At 42.6% G+C, this 20,104-nt stretch overlaps 1 protein-coding gene across 1 annotated transcript in view; it reads left to right on the top strand.

Annotated features, from left to right (window-relative positions):
* The window catches only part of LOC109885060 (ciliary neurotrophic factor receptor subunit alpha-like), a 135,067-nt gene extending 115,234 nt beyond the window's left edge, over positions 1-19,833 (top strand). The window contains exons 3-5 of the mRNA XM_031802358.1: positions 10,914-11,031; positions 17,325-17,491; positions 18,489-19,833. Of these exons, the coding sequence (XP_031658218.1) occupies positions 10,914-11,031; positions 17,325-17,491; positions 18,489-18,520 (317 nt within the window). The 3' untranslated portion in view covers positions 18,521-19,833. The remainder of the gene's footprint in view (positions 1-10,913; positions 11,032-17,324; positions 17,492-18,488) is intronic.
* The last annotated feature ends 271 nt before the right edge of the window (positions 19,834-20,104 follow it).

Genomic DNA, 20,104 nt, shown 5'->3' with positions numbered 1-20,104 from the left:
ATACAATACACTAGAGTAGCACAGTACAACACAGTATTACAGTACAATACAATACAGTAGTCCAAGACAATACAATACACTAGAGTAGCACAGTACAACACAGTATTACAGTACAATACAATACAGTAGTCCAAGACAATACAATACACTAGAGTAGCACAGTACAACACAGTATTACAATACAATACAATACAGTAGTCCAAGACAATACAATACACTAGAGTAGCACAGTACAACACAGTATTACAGTACAATACAATACAGTAGTCCAAGACAATACAATACACTAGAGTAGCACAGTACAACACAGTATTACAGTACAATACAATACAGTAGTCCAAGACAATACAATACACTAGAGTAGCACAGTACAACACAGTATTACAGTACAATACAATACAGTAGTCCAAGACAATACAATACACTAGAGTAGCACAGTACAACACAGTATTACAGTACAATACAATACAGTAGTCCAAGACAATACAATACACTAGAGTAGCACAGTACAACACAGTATTACAGTACAATACAATACAGTAGTCCAAGACAATACAATACACTAGAGTAGCACAGTACAACACAGTATTACAGTACAATACAATACAGTAGTCCAAGACAATACAATACACTAGAGTAGCACAGTACAACACAGTATTACAGTACAATACAATACAGTAGTCCAAGACAATACAATACACTAGAGTAGCGCAGTACAACACAGTATTACAGTACAATACAATACAGTAGTCCAAGACAATACAATACACTAGAGTAGCACAGTACAACACAGTATTACAGTACAATACAATACAGTAGGCCAAGACAATACAATACACTAGAGTAGCGCAGTACAACACAGTATTACAATACAATGCAATACAGTAGTCCAAGACAATACTATACACTAGAGTAGCACAGTACAACACAGTATTACAGTACAATACAATACAGTAGTCCAAGACAATACAATACACTAGAGTAGCACAGTACAACACAGTATTACAGTACAATACAATACAGTAGTCCCAGACAATACAATACACTAGAGTAGCACAGTACAACACAGTATTACAGTACAATACAATACAGTAGTCCAAGACAATACAATACACTAGAGTAGCACAGTACAACACAGTATTACAGTACAATACAATACAGTAGTCCAAGACAATACAATACACTAGAGTAGCACAGTACAACACAGTATTACAGTACAATACAATACAGTAGTCCAAGACAATACAATACACTAGAGTAGCACAGTACAACACAGTATTACAGTACAATACAATACAGTAGTCCAAGACAATACAATACACTAGAGTAGCACAGTACAACACAGTATTACAGTACAATACAATACAGTAGTCCAAGACAATACAATACACTAGAGTAGCACAGTACAACACAGTATTACAGTACAATACAATACAGTAGTCCAAGACAATACAATACACTAGAGTAGCACAGTACAACACAGTATTACAGTACAATACAATACAGTAGTCCAAGACAATACAATACACTAGAGTAGCACAGTACAACACAGTATTACAGTACAATACAATACAGTAGTCCAAGACAATACAATACACTAGAGTAGCACAGTACAACACAGTATTACAGTACAATACAATACAGTAGTCCAAGACAATACAATACACTAGAGTAGCACAGTACAACACAGTATTACAGTACAATACAATACAGTAGTCCAAGACAATACAATACACTAGAGTAGCACAGTACAACACAGTATTACAGTACAATACAATACAGTAGTCCAAGACAATACAATACACTAGAGTAGCACAGTACAACACAGTATTACAGTACAATACAATACAGTAGGCCAAGACAATACAATACACTAGAGTAGCGCAGTACAACACAGTATTACAATACAATGCAATACAGTAGTCCAAGACAATACAATACACTAGAGTAGCACAGTACAACACAGTATTACAATACAATGCAATACAGTAGTCCAAGACAATACAATACACTAGAGTAGCACAGTACAACACAGTATTACAGTACAATACAATACAGTAGTCCAAGACAATACAATACACTAGAGTAGCACAGTACAACACAGTATTACAGTACAATACAATACAGTAGTCCCAGACAATACAATACACTAGAGTAGCACAGTACAACACAGTATTACAGTACAATACAATACAGTAGTCCAAGACAATACAATACACTAGAGTAGCACAGTACAACACAGTATTACAGTACAATACAATACAGTAGTCCAAGACAATACAATACACTAGAGTAGCACAGTACAACACAGTATTACAGTACAATACAATACAGTAGTCCAAGACAATACAATACACTAGAGTAGCACAGTACAACACAGTATTACAGTACAATACAATACAGTAGTCCAAGACAATACAATACACTAGAGTAGCACAGTACAACACAGTATTACAGTACAATACAATACAGTAGTCCAAGACAATACAATACACTAGAGTAGCACAGTACAACACAGTATTACAGTACAATACAATACAGTAGTCCAAGACAATACAATACACTAGAGTAGCACAGTACAACACAGTATTACAGTACAATACAATACAGTAGTCCAAGACAATACAATACACTAGAGTAGCACAGTACAACACAGTATTACAGTACAATACAATACAGTAGTCCCAGACAATACAATACACTAGAGTAGCACAGTACAACACAGTATTACAGTACAATACAATACAGTAGTCCAAGACAATACAATACACTAGAGTAGCACAGTACAACACAGTATTACAGTACAATACAATACAGTAGTCCAAGACAATACAATACACTAGAGTAGCACAGTACAACACAGTATTACAGTACAATACAATACAGTAGTCCAAGACAATACAATACACTAGAGTAGCACAGTACAACACAGTATTACAGTACAATACAATACAGTAGTCCAAGACAATACAATACACTAGAGTAGCACAGTACAACACGGTATTACAGTACAATACAATACAGTAGTCCAAGACAATACAATACACTAGAGTAGCACAGTACAACACAGTATTACAGTACAATACAATACAGTAGTCCAAGACAATACAATACACTAGAGTAGCACAGTACAACACAGTATTACAGTACAATACAATACAGTAGTCCAAGACAATACAATACACTAGAGTAGCACAGTACAACACAGTATTACAGTACAATACAATACAGTAGTCCAAGACAATACAATACACTAGAGTAGCACAGTACAACACAGTATTACAGTACAATACAATACAGTAGTCCAAGACAATACAATACACTAGAGTAGCACAGTACAACACAGTATTACAGTACAATACAATACAGTAGTCCAAGACAATACAATACACTAGAGTATTACAGTACAACACAGTATTACAGTACAATACGGTAGTCAGTGCAGTACAACACAGTATTACAATACAATACACTAGAGTATTACAGTACAACACAGTATTACAGTACAATACGGTAGTCAGTGCAGTGCAACACAGTATTACAATACAATACACTAGAGTAGCACAATACAACACAGTATTACAGTACAATACGGTAGTCAGTGCAGTACAACACAGTATTACAGTACAATACAATACAGTAGTCCCAGACAATACAATACACTAGAGTAGCACAGTACAACACAGTATTACAGTACAACACAGTATTACAGTACAATACAATACACTAGAGTAGCACAGTACAACACAGTACAACACAGTATTACAATACAATACACTAGAGTAGCACAGTACAACACAGTATTACAGTACAACACAGTATCACAGTACAACACAGTATTACAGTACAATACAATACACTAGAGTAACACAGTACAACACAGTATTACAGTACAATACAATACAGTAGTCCCAGACAATACAATACACTAGAGTATTACAGTACAACACAGTATTACAGTACAATACAGTACACTAGAGTAGCACAGTACAACACAGTATTACAGTACAACACAGTATCACAGTACAACACAGTATCACAGTACAACACAGTATTACAGTACAATACGGTAGTCAGTGCAGTACAACACAGTATCACAGTACAACACAGTAGCACAGTACAACACAGTATTACAGTACAACACAGTAGCACAGTACAACACAGTATTACAGTACAACACAGTATTACAGTACAACACAGTACAACACAGTACAACACAGTATTACAGTACAACACAGTATTACAGTACAACACAGTACAACACAGTACAACACAGTACAACACAGTATTACAGTACAACACAGTATTACAGTACAACACAGTACAACACAGTACAACACAGTACAACACAGTATTACAGTACAACACAGTATTACAGTACAACACAGTACAACACAGTATTACAGTACAACACAGTACAACACAGTATTACAGTACAACACAGTATTACAGTACAACACAGTACCAACACAGTATTACAGTACAACACAGTATTACAGTACAACACAGTATTACAGTACAACACAGTATTACAGTACAACACAGTACAACACAGTATCACAGTACAACACAGTATTACAGTACAACACAGTATTACAGTACAACACAGTATTACAGTACAACACAGTATACAGTACAGTCAACACAGTATACAGTACAACACAGTATTACAGTACAACACAGTATTACAGTACAACCAGTATTACAGTACAACACAGTATTACAGTACAACACAGTACAACACAGTATTACAGTACAACACAGTATTACAGTACAACACAGTATTACAGTACAACACAGTATTACAGTACAACACAGTATTACAGTACAACACAGTACAACACAGTATTACAGTACACACAGTATTACAGTACAACACAGTATTACAGTACAACACAGTATTACAGTACAACACAGTATTACAGTACAACACAGTATTACAGTACAACACAGTACAACACAGTATCACAGTACAACACAGTACAACACAGTATTACAGTACAACACAGTATTACAGTACAACACAGTATTACAGTACAACACAGTATTACAGTACAACACAGTATACAGTACAACACAGTATTACAGTACAACACAGTACAACACAGTATTACAGTACAACACAGTATTACAGTACAACACAGTATTACAGTACAACACAGTATTACAGTACAACACAGTATTACAGTACAACACAGTACAACACAGTATTACAGTACAACACAGTATTACAGTACAACACAGTATTACAGTACAACACAGTATTACAGTACAACACAGTATTACAGTACAACACAGTACAACACAGTATTACAGTACAACACAGTATTACAGTACAACACAGTATTACAGTACAACACAGTATTACAGTACAACACAGTACAACACAGTATCACAGTACAACACAGTACAACACAGTATTACAGTACAACACAGTATTACAGTACAACACAGTATTACAGTACAACACAGTATTACAGTACAACACAGTATTACAGTACAACACAGTATTACAGTACAATGCTTTATTAGTATATATATATATGTTTTCTTCACTACATTCCTAAAGAAACAAATATACTGTAACGCTCAAAGAGTGATGGGTGTGGAGTCAGGCACAGAGAGCAGAAGAACTCTTTAATGTCCAAAAAACAGGAACACGTACCATGGGTGACGCCGAACACAGGCGTAAAACACAACCCAAGTATCACTGGTATAAACCGGACAGCGAAAACCCAACAATCATCAATCACCTCTTACATACACAGCAACAAGCCCACACAAACACAAGCGGGCTAATCGAACTCAAATAACACCAACCCAAAAACCCCAACAAGGAACAGGTGAAAACAATTAGACAAAACCAAACGAAAAGGATCGTTGGCAGCTAGTAGACCGGCGACGACGACCGCCGAGCGCCAGCCGAATGGGAAGGGGAGCCACCTTCGGTGATATTCGTGACATATACTTCTTACTCCATACACCCAAAGTATATTTTGAATGTTTAGCAGGACAGGAAAATGGTCAAATGTATATACTTATCAAGAGAACATCCCTGGTCATCCCTACTGCCTCTGATCTGGAGGACTCACTAAACAGAGAACATACCTGGTCATCCCTACTGCCTCTGATCTGGAGGACTCACTAAACAGAGAACATCCCTGGTCATCCCTACTGCCTCTGATCTGGAGGACTCACTAAACAGAGAACATCCCTGGTCATCCCTACTGCCTCTGATCTGGAGGACTCACTAAACAGAGAACATACCTGGTCATCCCTACTGCCTCTGATCTGGAGGACTCACTAAACAGAGAACATCCCTGGTCATCCCTACTGCCTTTGATCTGGAGGACTCACTAAACAGAGAACATCCCTGGTCATCCCTACTGCCTCTGATCTGGAGGACTCACTAAACAGAGAACATCCCTGGTCATCCCTACTGCCTCTGATCTGGAGGACTCACTAAACAGAGAACATCCCTGGTCATCCCTACTGCCTCTGATCTGGAGGACTCACTAAACAGAGAACATCCCTGGTCATCTCTACTGCCTCTGATCTGGAGGACTCACTAAACAGAGAACATACCTGGTCATCCCTACTGCCTCTGATCTGGAGGACTCACTAAACAGAGAACATCCCTGGTCATCCCTACTGCCTTTGATCTGGAGGACTCACTAAACAGAGAACATCCCTGGTCATCCCTACTGCCTCTGATCTGGAGGACTCACTAAACAGAGAACATCCCTGGTCATCCCTACTGCCTCTGATCTGGAGGACTCACTAAACAGAGAACATCCCTGGTCATCCCTACTGCCTCTGATCTGGAGGACTCACTAAACAGAGAACATCCCTGGTCATCTCTACTGCCTCTGATCTGGAGGACTCACTAAACAGAGAACATCCCTGGTCATCCCTACTGCCTTTGATCTGGAGGACTCACTAAACAGAGAACATCCTTAGTCATCCCTACTGCCTCTGATCTGGAGGACTCACTAAACAGAGAACATCCCTGGTCATCCCTACTGCCTCTGATCTGGAGGACTCACTAAACAGAGAACATCCCTGGTCATCCCTACTGCCTCTGATCTGGAGGACTCACTAAACAGAGAACATCCCTGGTCATCCCTACTGCCTCTGATCTGGAGGACTCACTAAACAGAGAACATCCCTGGTCATCTCTACTTCCTCTGATCTGGAGGACTCACTAAACAGAGAACATCCCTGGTCATCCCTACTGCCTTTGATCTGGAGGACTCACTAAACAGAGCACATCCCTGGTCATCCCTACTGCCTCTGATCTGGAGGACTCACTAAACAGAGAACATCCCTGGTCATCCCTACTGCCTCTGATCTGGCGGACTCACTAAACAGAGAACATCCCTGGTCATCCCTACTGCCTCTGATCTGGAGGACTCACGAAACAGAGAACATCCCTGGTCATCCCTACTGCCTCTGATCTGATAGACTCACTAAACAGAGAACATCCCTGGTCATCCCTACTGGTCTGATCTGGAGGACTCACTAAACAGAGAACATCCCTGGTCATCCCTACTACCTCTGATCTGGAGGACTCACTAAACAGCGAACATCCCTGGTCATCCCTACTGCCTCTGATCTGGAGGACTCACTAAACAGAGAACATCCCTGGTCATCCCTACTGGCTCTGATCTGGAGGAATCACTAAACAGAGAACATCCCTGGTCATCCCTACTGGCTCTGATCTGGAGGACTCACTAAACAGAGAACATCCCTGGTCATCCCTACTGGCTCTGATCTGGAGGACTTACTAAACACACATGATTCATTTGTAAATTATGTTTGAGTGTTGGAGCGTGCCCTTGGCTATCTGTAATGATGTCTGAACGTTGGAGTGTTCCCCTGGCTATCTGTTAATGATGTCTGAGTGTTGGAGTGTTCCCCTGGCTATCTGTTAATGATGTCTGAGTGTTGGAGTGTGCCCCTGGCTATCTGTAATGATGTCAGAGTGTTGGAGTGCCCTTGGCTATCTGTAATGATGTCAGAGTGTTGGAGTGCCCTTGGCTATCTGTAATGATGTCTGAGTGTTGGAGTGCCCCTGGCTATCGGTAATGATGTCCGAGTGTTGGAGTGTGCCCCTGGCTATCTGTAATGATGTCTGAGTGTTGGAGTGTTCCCCTGGCTATCTATCTGTAATGATGTCTGAGTGTTGGAGTGTTCCCCTGGCTATCTGTAATGATGTCTGAGTGTTGGAGTGCACCTGGTTATCTGTAATGATGTCTGAGTGTTGGAGTGTTCCCCTGGCTATCTATCTGTAATGATGTCTGAGTGTTGGAGTGCACCTGGTTATCTTTAATGATGCTATGTAATGAGCTATGATACACAGGCCATGGTCCTGATGAGACCAGGGCAGAGTTATTATACACAGGCCTTGGTCCTGATGAGACCAGGGCAGAGCTATGATACACAGGCCATGGTCCTGATGAGACCAGGGCAGAGCTATGATACACAGGCCATGGTCCTGATGAGACCAGGGCAGAGCTATGATACACAGGCCATGGTCCTGATGAGACCAGGGCAGAGCTATGATACACAGGCCATGGTCCTGATGAGACCAGGGCAGAGCTATGATACACAGGCCATGGTCCTGATGAGACCAGGGCAGAGCTATGATACACAGGCCATGGTCCTGATGAGACCAGGGCAGAGCTATGGTACACAGGCCATGGTCCTGATGAGACCAGGGCAGAGCTATGATACAAAGGCCATGGTCCTGATGAGACCAGGGCAGAGCTATGATACACAGGCCATGGTCCTGATGAGACCAGGGCAGAGCTATGATACACAGGCCATGGTCCTGATGAGACCAGGGCAGAGCTATGATACACAGGCCATGGTCCTGATGAGACCAGGGCAGAGCTATGATACACAGGCCGTGGTCCTGATGAGACCAGGGCAGAGCTATGATACACAGGCCATGGTCCTGATGAGACCAGGGCAGAGCTATGATACACAGGCCATGGTCCTGATGAGACCAGGGCAGAGCTATGATACACAGGCCGTGGTCCTGATGAGATCAGGGCAGAGCTATGATTCACAGGCCATGGTCCTGATGAGACCAGGGCAGAGCTATGATACACAGGCCGTGGTCCTGATGAGACCAGGGCAGAGCTATGATACACAGGCCGTGGTCCTGATGAGACCAGGGCAGAGCTATGATACACAGGCCATGGTCCTGATGAGACCAGGGCAGAGCTATGATACACAGGCCATGGTCCTGATGAGACCAGGGCAGAGCTATGATACACAGGCCATGGTCCTGATGAGACCAGGGCAGAGCTATGATAGGTGTTGGTCACAACATGAGGCATCTCACAAATCGTTATTCTAACGAAAACGTCTGTAGCGTCTCAAACAGCTTGACAAACTCTTCCCTCTTGAAAAGGAAGACAAAATAAATGGTCTGTTTTGCTCTTCAACCCAAACAAGTGTCACATGACTCTTTTTTAAGTACTTGAATGGCCGTCTGTGCCTACCCAAAAAGGAGTTAAATATGTGTAAAATAAAAAATATGTTTATATTTCCTTTATTTTAAATGTCTACTAGATCTTGTTGCTCAAGATTTCCTTTATCATTGTATTTTTTGCCATTTCTGAATGTTTCCTGGGCTATTGCAGTATTTATATATATATATTTTTGTTATACCTAATTGGCTACTAACAGTCCATATCAAATCGATAAATTATCTAAAATATGACAATTAGTGATAGTAAAACAATTCCATGCACATCTGCATTGGCTGAACAGCATTACATTCCAATTGGATCCTCTCCTCTCCTCTCCTCTCCTCTCCTCTCCTCTCCTCTCCTCTCCTCTCCTCTCCTCTCCTCTCCTCTCCTCTCCTCTCCTCTCCTCTCCTCTCCTCTCCTCTCCTCTCCTCTCCTCTCCTCTCCTCTCCTTTCATCCCTCTCTTCCTCCTCTCCTCTCCTCTCCTCTCCTCTCCTCTCCTCTCCTCTCCTCTCCTCTCCTCTCCTCTCCTCTCCTCTCCTCTCCTCTCCTCTCCTCTCCTCTCCTCTCCTCTCCTCTCCTCTCCTCTCCTTTCATCCCTCTCTTCCTCCTCTCCTCTCCTCTCCTCTCCTCTCCTCTCCTCTCCTCTCCTCTCCTCTCCTCTCCTCTCCTCTCCTCTCCTCTCCTCTCCTCTCCTCTCCTCTCCTCTCCTCTCCTTTCATCCCTCTCCTCTCTTCCCCCTCTCCTCTCCTCCTCCTTCTGATTGGGAGGCAGCCTCTGTGAAGTGGACAGTATATAGACAGTAGGGTTCTGATTGGGAGGCAGCCTCTGTGAAGTGGACAGTATATAGACAGTAGGGTTCTGATTGGGAGGCAGCCTCTGTGAAGTGGAAAGTATAGACAGTAGGGTTCTGATTGGGATCAGAGTAGTATAAAGGGGACTGGGGTCAGAGTAGTATGAAGGGGACTGGGGTCAGAGTAGTTTGAAGGGGACTGGGGTCAGAGTAGTATGAAGGGGACTGGGGTCAGAGTAGTATGAAGGGGACTGGGGTCAGAGTAGTATAAAGGGGACTGGGGTCAGAGTAGTATGAAGGTGACTGGGGTCAGAGTAGTAGGATGGGTACTGGGGTCAGAGTAGTAGGAAGGGGACTGGGGTCAGAGTAGTAGGAAGGAGACTGGGGTCAGAGTAGTAGGAAGGGGACTGGGGTCAGAGTAGTAGGAAGGGGACTGAGGTCAGAGTAGTAGGAAGGGGACTGGGGTCAGAGTAGTAGGAAGGGGACTGGGGTCAGAGTAGTAGGAAGGGGACTGGGGTCAGAGTAGTAGGAAGAGGACTGGGGTCAGAGTAGTAGGAATAATCCCTTTTCTCTCTCTATTTTCTAACTTGATGAAGAATGTACGAGATCCTCACCGGTATTGTGCCTTTTTCTCCAGCCTCACCTAGGGAACCCACGGTGACGTGTCGATCCAACACCTACCCTAAAGGTTTCTACTGTAGCTGGCACCTTCAGCACCCCACCTCCATACCCACAGACTTCGACGTCACCGTCCTGTAAGAATCAAAACCTTGTCTCTCTCTCTGTGTCTCTCCGTCTCTCTGTCTGTCTCTGTGTCTCTCCGTCTCTCTGTCTGTCTCTCTCTCTCTCTGTGTCTCTCCGTCTCTCTGTCTTTCTGTCTGTCTCTGTCTCTCTCTGTCTCTCTCTCAATTCAGTTCAATTCAAGGGGCTTTATTGGCATGGGAAACGTGTTAACATTGCCAAAGCAAGTGAGGTAGATAATATATAAAGTGAAATAAACAATAACAATTAACAGTAAACATTACACATACAGAAGTTTCAAAACAATAAAGACATTACAAATGTCATATTATATATGTATAGATATATATATATGTATAGATCACCGGTATTATATATATATATATATATATACACACAGTGTTGTAACGATGCACAAATGGTTAAGGGTACACAAGGGAAAATAAATAAGCATAAATATGGGTTGTAGCTACAATGGTTTTTTGTTCTTCACTGGTTGCGCTTTTCTTGTGGCAACAGGTCACAAATCTTGCTGCTGTGATGTCACACTGGTATTTCACCCAGTAGATATGGGAGTTTATCAAAATTGGGTTTGTTTTCGAATTCTTTGTGGATCTGTGTAATCTGAGGGAAATATGTCTCTCTAATATGGTCATACGTTGGATCTCTCTGTCTCTCTCTCTCTGTCTCTCTCTCTGTCTCTCTCTGTCTCTCTCTCTCTGTCTCTCTCTCTCTGTCTCTGTCTCTCTCTCTCTAGCTCTCTCTCTGTCTCTCTCTCTGTCTCTCTCTGTCTCTCTCTCTCTCTGTCTCTCTCTGTCTCTCTCTCTCTCTCTCTCTGTCTCTCTCTCTGTCTCTCTCTCTGTCTCTCTCTGTCTCTCTGTCCCTCTCTCTCTATCTCTCTCTCTGTCTCTCTCTGTCTCTCTCTGTCTCTCTCTGTCTCTATGTTCTGTCTGAGTTTGGGGCTACACTTCACCATGCCTCAGACAACTCACTGACACCCTCTCTCAGCAGGTGGTCTCCTAGCAACCTCATTGATGGTGTGCAGACAATATTTCACATTAGAATAATCATTTAGAGAACAACTAGGTCCTCTGAACGCTGTTGTTGTCTGAAAGGATATCTCTCCATGAGCCTCATTAATCACCACTACCACCCACTATAATGGCCAATCCACACTGTGAGCCTCATTAATCACCACTACAACCCATTATAATTGCCAATCCACACTGTGAGCCTCATTGCCCACCACTACCACCCACTTTAATGGTCAACCCACACTACAACATACACTCTGAGCCTCATTAACCACCACTACCACCCACCCAGTCAACCCACACTACCTCTATAACAGTCAATTCTGAAGTGTTCATCCCTAACTGCAACATTTTCAGACAAGATAGAACGACCAAAGGGGGCGGTGTTGCAATCTACTGCAGAGATCTGTCATATTATGCAGGTCTGTACCCAAACAATTTGAACTTCTACTTTTATAAATCCACCTCTCTAAAAACAAGTCTCTCACCGTTGCCGCTTGCTATAGACCACCGTCTGCCCCCAACTGTGCCCTGGACACCATATGTGAACTGATTGCCCCATCTATCTTCAGAGCTCGTGCTGCTAGGTGACCTAAACTGGAACATGCTTAACACCCCAGCCATCCTACAATCTAAGCTTGATGCCCTCAATCTCACACAAATCACCAATGAACCTACCAGGTACCACCCCAAAGCCGTAAACACGGGCACCCTCATAGATATCATCCTAACCAACTTGCCCTCTAAATACACCTCTGCTGTTTTCAACCAAGATCTCAGAGATCACTGCCTCATTGCCTGCATCCGTAATGGGGTCCGCGGTCAAACGACCTTCACTCATCACTGTCAAACACTCCCTGAAACACTTCAGCGAGCAGGTCTTTCTAATCTACCTGGACCTGGAAGGATATTGACCTCATCCCGTCAGTAGAGGATGCCTGGTTATTCTTTAAATGTGCCTTCCTCACCATGCCCCATTCAAGAAATGTATAACCAGGAACAGATATAGCCCTTGGTTCTCTCCAGACCCGACTGCCCTTAACCAACACAAAAACATCCTATGGCGTTCTGCATTAGCATCGAACAGCCCCCGTGATATGCAACTTTTCAGGGAAGCTAGAAACCAATATACACAGGCAGTTAGAAAAGCCAAGGCTAGCTTTTTCAAGCAGAAATTTGCTTCCTGCAACACAAACTCAAAAAAGTTCTGAGACACTATAAAGTCCATTGCGAATAAGAACACCCCCTCTCAGCTGCCCACTGCACTGAAGATAGGAAACACTGTCACCACCGATAAATCCACTATAATTGAGAATTCAATAAGCATTTTTCTACAGCTGGCCATGCTTTCCACCTGGCTACCCCTACCCCGGTCAACTGCACTGTACCCCCCAACAGCAACTTGCCCAAACCTCACCGATTTCTCCTTCACCCAAATCCAGATAGCTGATGTTCTGAAAGAGCTGCAAAATTTGGATCCCTACAATCAGCCGGGCTAGACAATCTGGACCCTTTCTTTCTAAAATGATCTGCCGAAATTGTTGCAACCCCTATTACTAGCCTGGTCAACCTCTCTTTCGTGTTGTCTGAGATTCCCAAAGATTGGAAAGCAGCTGTGGTCATCCCCCTCTTCAAAGGGGGTGACACTCTAGAACCAAACTGCTACAGACCTATATGCATCCTACCCTGTCTTTCTAAGGTCTTCCAAAGCCAAGTCAACACACAGATTACCGACCATTTAGAATCCCACCATACCTTCTCCGCTATGCAATCTGGTTTCAGAGCTGGTCATGGGTGCATCTCAGCCATACTCAAGGTCCTAAACAATATCTTAACCACCATCGAAAAGAAACAATACTGTGCAGCCGTATTCATTGACCTGGCCAAGGCTTTCGACTCTTGTCAATCCCCACATCCTCATCAGCAGACTCGACAGCCTTGGTTTCTCAAATGATTCCCTCGCCTGGTTCACCAACTACTTCTCTGATAGAGTTCAGTGTATCAAATCGGAGGGCCTGTTGTCCGGGCCTCTGGCAGTCTCTATGGGGGTGCCACAGGGTTCAATTCTTGGACCGACTCTCTTCTCTGTATACATCAATGATGTCGCTCTTGCTGCTGGTGAGTCTCTGATCCACCTCAACGCAGACGACACCATTCTGTGTCACCATGTCTTCTTTGGACACTGTGTTAACAACCCTCCAGGCGAGCTTCAATGCCATACAACTCTCATTCCGTGGCCTCCAACTGCTCTTAAATACAAGTAAAACTAAATGCATGCTCTTCAACCGATCGCTGCCTGCACCTGCCCGCCTGTCCAACATCACTACTCTGGACGGCACCATTCTGTATACTTCTGGCCCTTCTTTGGACACTGTGTTAACAACCCTCCAGGCGAGCTTCAATGCCATACAACTCTCATTCCGTGGCCTCCAACTGCTCTTAAATACAAGTAAAACTAAATGCATGCTCTTCAACCGATCGCTGCCTGCACCTGCCCGCCTGTCCAACATCACTACTCTGGACGGCTCTGACTTAGAATATGTGGACTACAAATACCTAGGTGTCTGGTTAGACTGTAAACTCTCCTTCCAGACCCACATCAACATCTCCAATCCAAAGATAAATCTAGAATTGGCTTCCTATTTCGCAACAAAGCATCCTTCACTCATGCTGCCAAACATACTCTTGTAAAACTGACCATCCTACCAATCCTCGACTTTGGTGATGTAATTTACAAAATAGCCTCCAATACCCTACTCAATAAATTGGATGCAGTCTATCACAGTGCCATCCGTTTTGTCACCAAAGCCCCATATACTACCCACCATTGCGACCTGTACGCTCTCGTTGGCTGGCCCTCGCTTCATACTCGTCGCCAAACCCACTGGCTCCAGGTCATCTACAAGACCCTGCTAGGTAAAGTCCCCCCTTATCTCAGCTCGTTGGTCACCATAGCAGCACCCACCTGTAGCATGCGCTCCAGCAGGTATATCTCTCTGGTCACCCCCAAAACCAATTCTTCCTTTGGCCACCTCTCCTTCCAGTTCTCTACTGCCAATGACTGGAACGAACTACAAAAATCTCTGAAACTGGAAAAAAAATTCTCCCTCACCAGCTGTCAGAGCAGCTCACAGATTATTGCACCTGTACATAGCCTGTACATCTATAATTTAGCCCAAACAACTACCTCTTTCCCTACTGTATTTATTTATTTATTTTGCTCCTTTGCACCCCATTATTTCTATCTCTACTTTGCACATTCTTCCACTGCAAATCAACCATTCCAGTGTTTTACTTGCTATATTGTATTTACTTCACCACCATGGCCTTTTTTTGCCTTTACCTCCCTTATCTCACCTCACTTGCTCACATTGTATATAGACTTATTTTTCTACTGTATTGTTGACTGTACGTTTGTTTATTCCATGTGTAACTCTGTGTTGTTGTATGTGTCGAACTGCTATGCTTTATCTTGGCCAGGTCGCAATTGTAATGAGAACTTGTTCTCAACTTGCCTACCTGGTTAAATAAAGGTGAAATAAATAAAATAAAAAATAAATAACAACCCACACTACAACCCATACTCTGAGCCTCATTAACGACCACTACCACCCACTATAATGACACAACCACAATCTCCTATAGAGATCTGAGAAAGCCCTTCAGCACCCTGGTTCAGAGGCCCTTAGATACTGACAACACCAAAATCACCATGTCTGAATTTTCTTTTGGAAACAGTTGCAGTGTGAAGGAAGTTTTCAAGACTTCAACTCCTTCTGTAATATAAGACATCTCCTTTTGTAACATAATAAGACATCTCCTTCTCTAACATAATAAGACAACATGTCCTTCACTAACAAAAGACAACATCTCCTTCCCCAACATAATAAGACATCTCCTTCTCCAACATAATGAGACATCTCCTTCTCCAACATAATAAGACATCTCCTTCTCCAACATAATACGACAACATCTCCTTCTCCAACATAACAATACACCATCTCCTTCTCCAACATAACAATACACCATCTCGTTCTCTAACATAACAAGACACCATCTCCTTCTCTAGCATAACAAGACACCATCTCCTTCTCTAGCATAACAAGACACCATCTCCTTCTCCAACATAACAAGACACCATCTCCTTCTCTAGCATAACAAGACACCATCTCCTTCTCCAACATAACAAGACACCATCTCCTTCTCCAACATAACAAGACACCATCTCCTTCTCCAACATAACAAGACACCATCTCCTTCTCCAACATAACAAGACACCATCTCCTTCTCTAGCATAACAAGACACCATCTCCTTCTCCAACATAATAAGAGATCTCATTGTCTAACATAATGAGACACCATCTCCAACATAATAAGACATCTCCTTCTGTAACATAACAAGACAACATCTCCTTCTCTAACAGAATACGACAACATCTCCTTCTGTAACATAATAAGACATCTCCTTCTGTAACATAATAAGACATCTCCTTCTGTAACATAATAAGACATCTCCTTCTCTAACATAATAAGACATCTCCTTCTCTAACATAATAAGACATCTCCTTCTCTAACATAATAAGACAACACCTCCTTCTCTAACATAATAAGACACCTCCTTCTCTAACAGAATACGACAACATCTCCTTCTCTAACATAATAAGACAACATCTCCTTCTCTAACAGAATACGACAACATCTCCTTCTCTAACATAATAAGACATCTCCTTCTCTAACATAATAAGACATCTCCTTCTCTAACATAATAAGACAACACCTCATTCTCTAACATAATAAGACAACACCTCCTTCTCTAACATAATAAGACATCTCCTTCTCTAACAGAATAAGACATCTCCTTCTCTAACAGAATAAGACATCTCCTTCTCTAACATAATAAGACATATCCTTCTCTAACATAATAAGACAACACCTCCTTCTCTAACATAATAAGACAACACCTCCTTCTCTAACATAATAAGACATCTCCTTCTCTAACAGAATAAGACATCTCCTTCTCTAACAGAATAAGACATCTCCTTCTCTAACATAATAAGACAACACCTCCTTCTCTAACATAATAAGACATCTCATTCTCTAACATAATAAGACATCTCCTTCTCCAACATAATAAGACAACACCTCCTTCTCTAACATAATAAGACATCTCCTTCTATAACATAATAAGACACCATCTCTCTGTCATCCTCCCCCCTCCCTGTCATCTTCCCCCTCTGTTGTTCTCTCTCGCTCTCTCCTCTCTCTCCTCTCAGACACAACCAGGAGTCCCTAGAAGTAACAAGGGATGTGGTCCATAAGAACCGCTGCCACGTTCTGTTCCCTGAGGTGTTCAGTAGCTACCCCTACAGAGTCAACGTTACAGCTGTCAACGCCCTGGGAAAAGCCTCCACCACCATCACCTTTGAAGAGATCAACATAGGTATGTAGACCATAGTTGTTTTTTGTTGTATCGCAGGCTGTGTCAACCTTGATGTCAACTCACCTCACCAACCAAATATCACTCAGAACAACCTCTCCTATCAGGCTGTGTCAACCTTGATGTCAACTCACCTCACCAGCCAAATATCACTCAGAACAACCTGTCCTGTCAGGCTGTGTCAACCTTGATGTCAACTCACCTCACCAGCCAAATATCACTCAGAACAACCTGTCCTATCAGGCTGTGTCAACCTTGATGTCAACTCACCTCACCAGCCAAATATCACTCAGAACAACCTGTCCTATCAGGCTGTGTCAACCTTCACATCACAGCAGTCATAGTTTATTTTATAGCCAACTCTCTACAACAGCAACCTGCAGGCAGCCTAATTATATTTTCTTTAAACTCATTAGGACAGACGACAGAAATTTGTTAGGACAGACAACATATGTCAGTCATTATTAATAGTCGTTATTCCATAGGTAAATATTTTCTGAAACCTATAACCTTCAATCCTCTCTGTATTGACACAATGCCTGTGTCTCAAATGGCTCCCTATTCCCTATAGTTTGCAATCCTTTTGGCAAAGACCCAAAGGGAATAGGGAGCCATTTGGGACAGACCCAGAGGTCTGGAAGGGATGAGAGAGCCAAGCCTACAGTATGGGTTCGTAGCTTCAACCCCGCAGCACACAAGCACAAACTGATTAATGGACTGGTGAATTTATATTTTTTTTATCTTGTCGGGTCTTTTCAGTATTATGTATATCTCTGATCAGCTACCCAGGAAAGGGCTGAAAACAGCCCATGTTAATATACGTAGCCTTAGAAATAAGGTTCATGAAATTATAATTCCTTTGATGATACATCAGCAGCAATACAAGGATAGAAGCGACAGGAATGCTTATGGGGGAGGTGTTGCTGTATATATTCAGAGCCATATCCCTGAAATGCTTAGAGGAGATCTTATGATAAGTGTTATTGATGTGTGGTTGCAGGTTCACTTGGCACATCTGAAGGAAACAGATGAATAGAGGGACATGTGAAGGAAGGAAACAGATGAACAGAGGGACATGTGAAGGAAGGAAACAGATGATGAACAGAGGGACATGTGAAGGAAGGAAACAGATGAACAGAGGGACATGTGAAGGAAGGAAACAGATGAACAGAGGGACATGTGAAGGAAGGAAACAGATGATGAACAGAGGGACATGTGAAGGAAGGAAACAGATGAACAGAGGGACATGTGAAGGAAGGAAACAGATGAACAGAGGGACATGTGAAGGAAGGAAACAGATGAGGGACATGTGAAGGAAGGAAACAGATGAACAGAGGGACATGTGAAGGAAGGAAACAGATGAACAGAGGGACATGTGAAGGAAGGAAACAGATGAAGAACAGAGGGACATGTGCAGGAAGGAAACAGATGAACAGAGGGACATGTGAAGGAAGGAAACAGATGATGAATAGAGGGACATGTGAAGGAAGGAAACAGATGATGAATAGAGGGACATGTGAAGGAAGGAAACAGATGATGAACAGAGGGACATGTGAAGGAAGGAAACAGATGAATAGAGGGACATGTGGAAGAAGGACTAAAGCACCGCACGGTAAACGGTATCCTCTCTAGCTCTGTAATGATCGTCTGTTGAAGAAGGTGTGGACCAAAGCACAGCGTGGTAAACGGTATCCTCTCTAGCTCTGTAACGATCGTCTGTTGAAGAAGGTGTGGACCAAAGCACAGAGTGGTAAACGGTATCCTCTCTAGCTCTGTAACGATCGTCTGTTGAAGAAGGTGTGGACCAAAGCACAGCGTGGTAAACGGTATCCTCTCTAGCTCTGTAACGATTGTCTGTTGAAGGAGGACCAAAGCACAGCGTGGTAAACGGTATCCTCTCTAGCTCTGTAACGATCATCTGTTGAAGAAGGTGTGGACCAAAGCACAGCGTGGTAAACGGTATCCTCTCTAGCTCTGTAACGATTGTCTGTTGAAGGAGGACCAAAGCACAGTGTGGTAAACGGTATCCTCTCTAGCTCTGTAACGATTGTCTGTTGAAGGAGGACCAAAGCACAGCGTGGTAAACGGTATCCTCTCTAGTTCTGTAACGATCGTCTGTTGAAGGAGGACCAAAGCACAGCGTGGTAAACGGTATCCTCTCTAGCTCTGTAACGATCGTCTGTTGAAGAAGGTGTGGACCAAAGCACCACACGTTACATACTTTTATTTCCACTGAACACTAAATAACATTAATAACAAAGAGATTGAACGAAAACCGGAACAGTCCTGTCAGGTGCAGAAACACAAAACAGAAAATAACTACCTACAAAAACCCTGTGGGAAAAAGCTACCTAAGTATGGTTCCCAATCAGAGACAACGATAGACAGCTGTCCCTGATTGAGAACCATACGCTGCCAAAACAAAGAAATACAAAAACATAGAAAAAGGAACAGAATGCCACCGAAATTACACCCTGACCAAACCAAAATATAGACATAAAAAGCTCTAAGGTCAGGGCGTGACAAGTAATGACTCAGGGGTCTGAATACTTATGTAAATTAGATGTTTCTGTATTTAATTCCCAATAAATTAGCAACATTTTCTAAAAGCATTTT

The sequence above is a fragment of the Oncorhynchus kisutch genome, linkage group LG23 (genome assembly GCF_002021735.2).
Source record: "Oncorhynchus kisutch isolate 150728-3 linkage group LG23, Okis_V2, whole genome shotgun sequence".
NCBI lineage: Eukaryota > Metazoa > Chordata > Actinopteri > Salmoniformes > Salmonidae > Oncorhynchus > Oncorhynchus kisutch.
The sequence above is the reverse complement of the archived record's forward strand: the minus strand, read 5'-3'. Positions and strand labels throughout refer to the sequence as shown.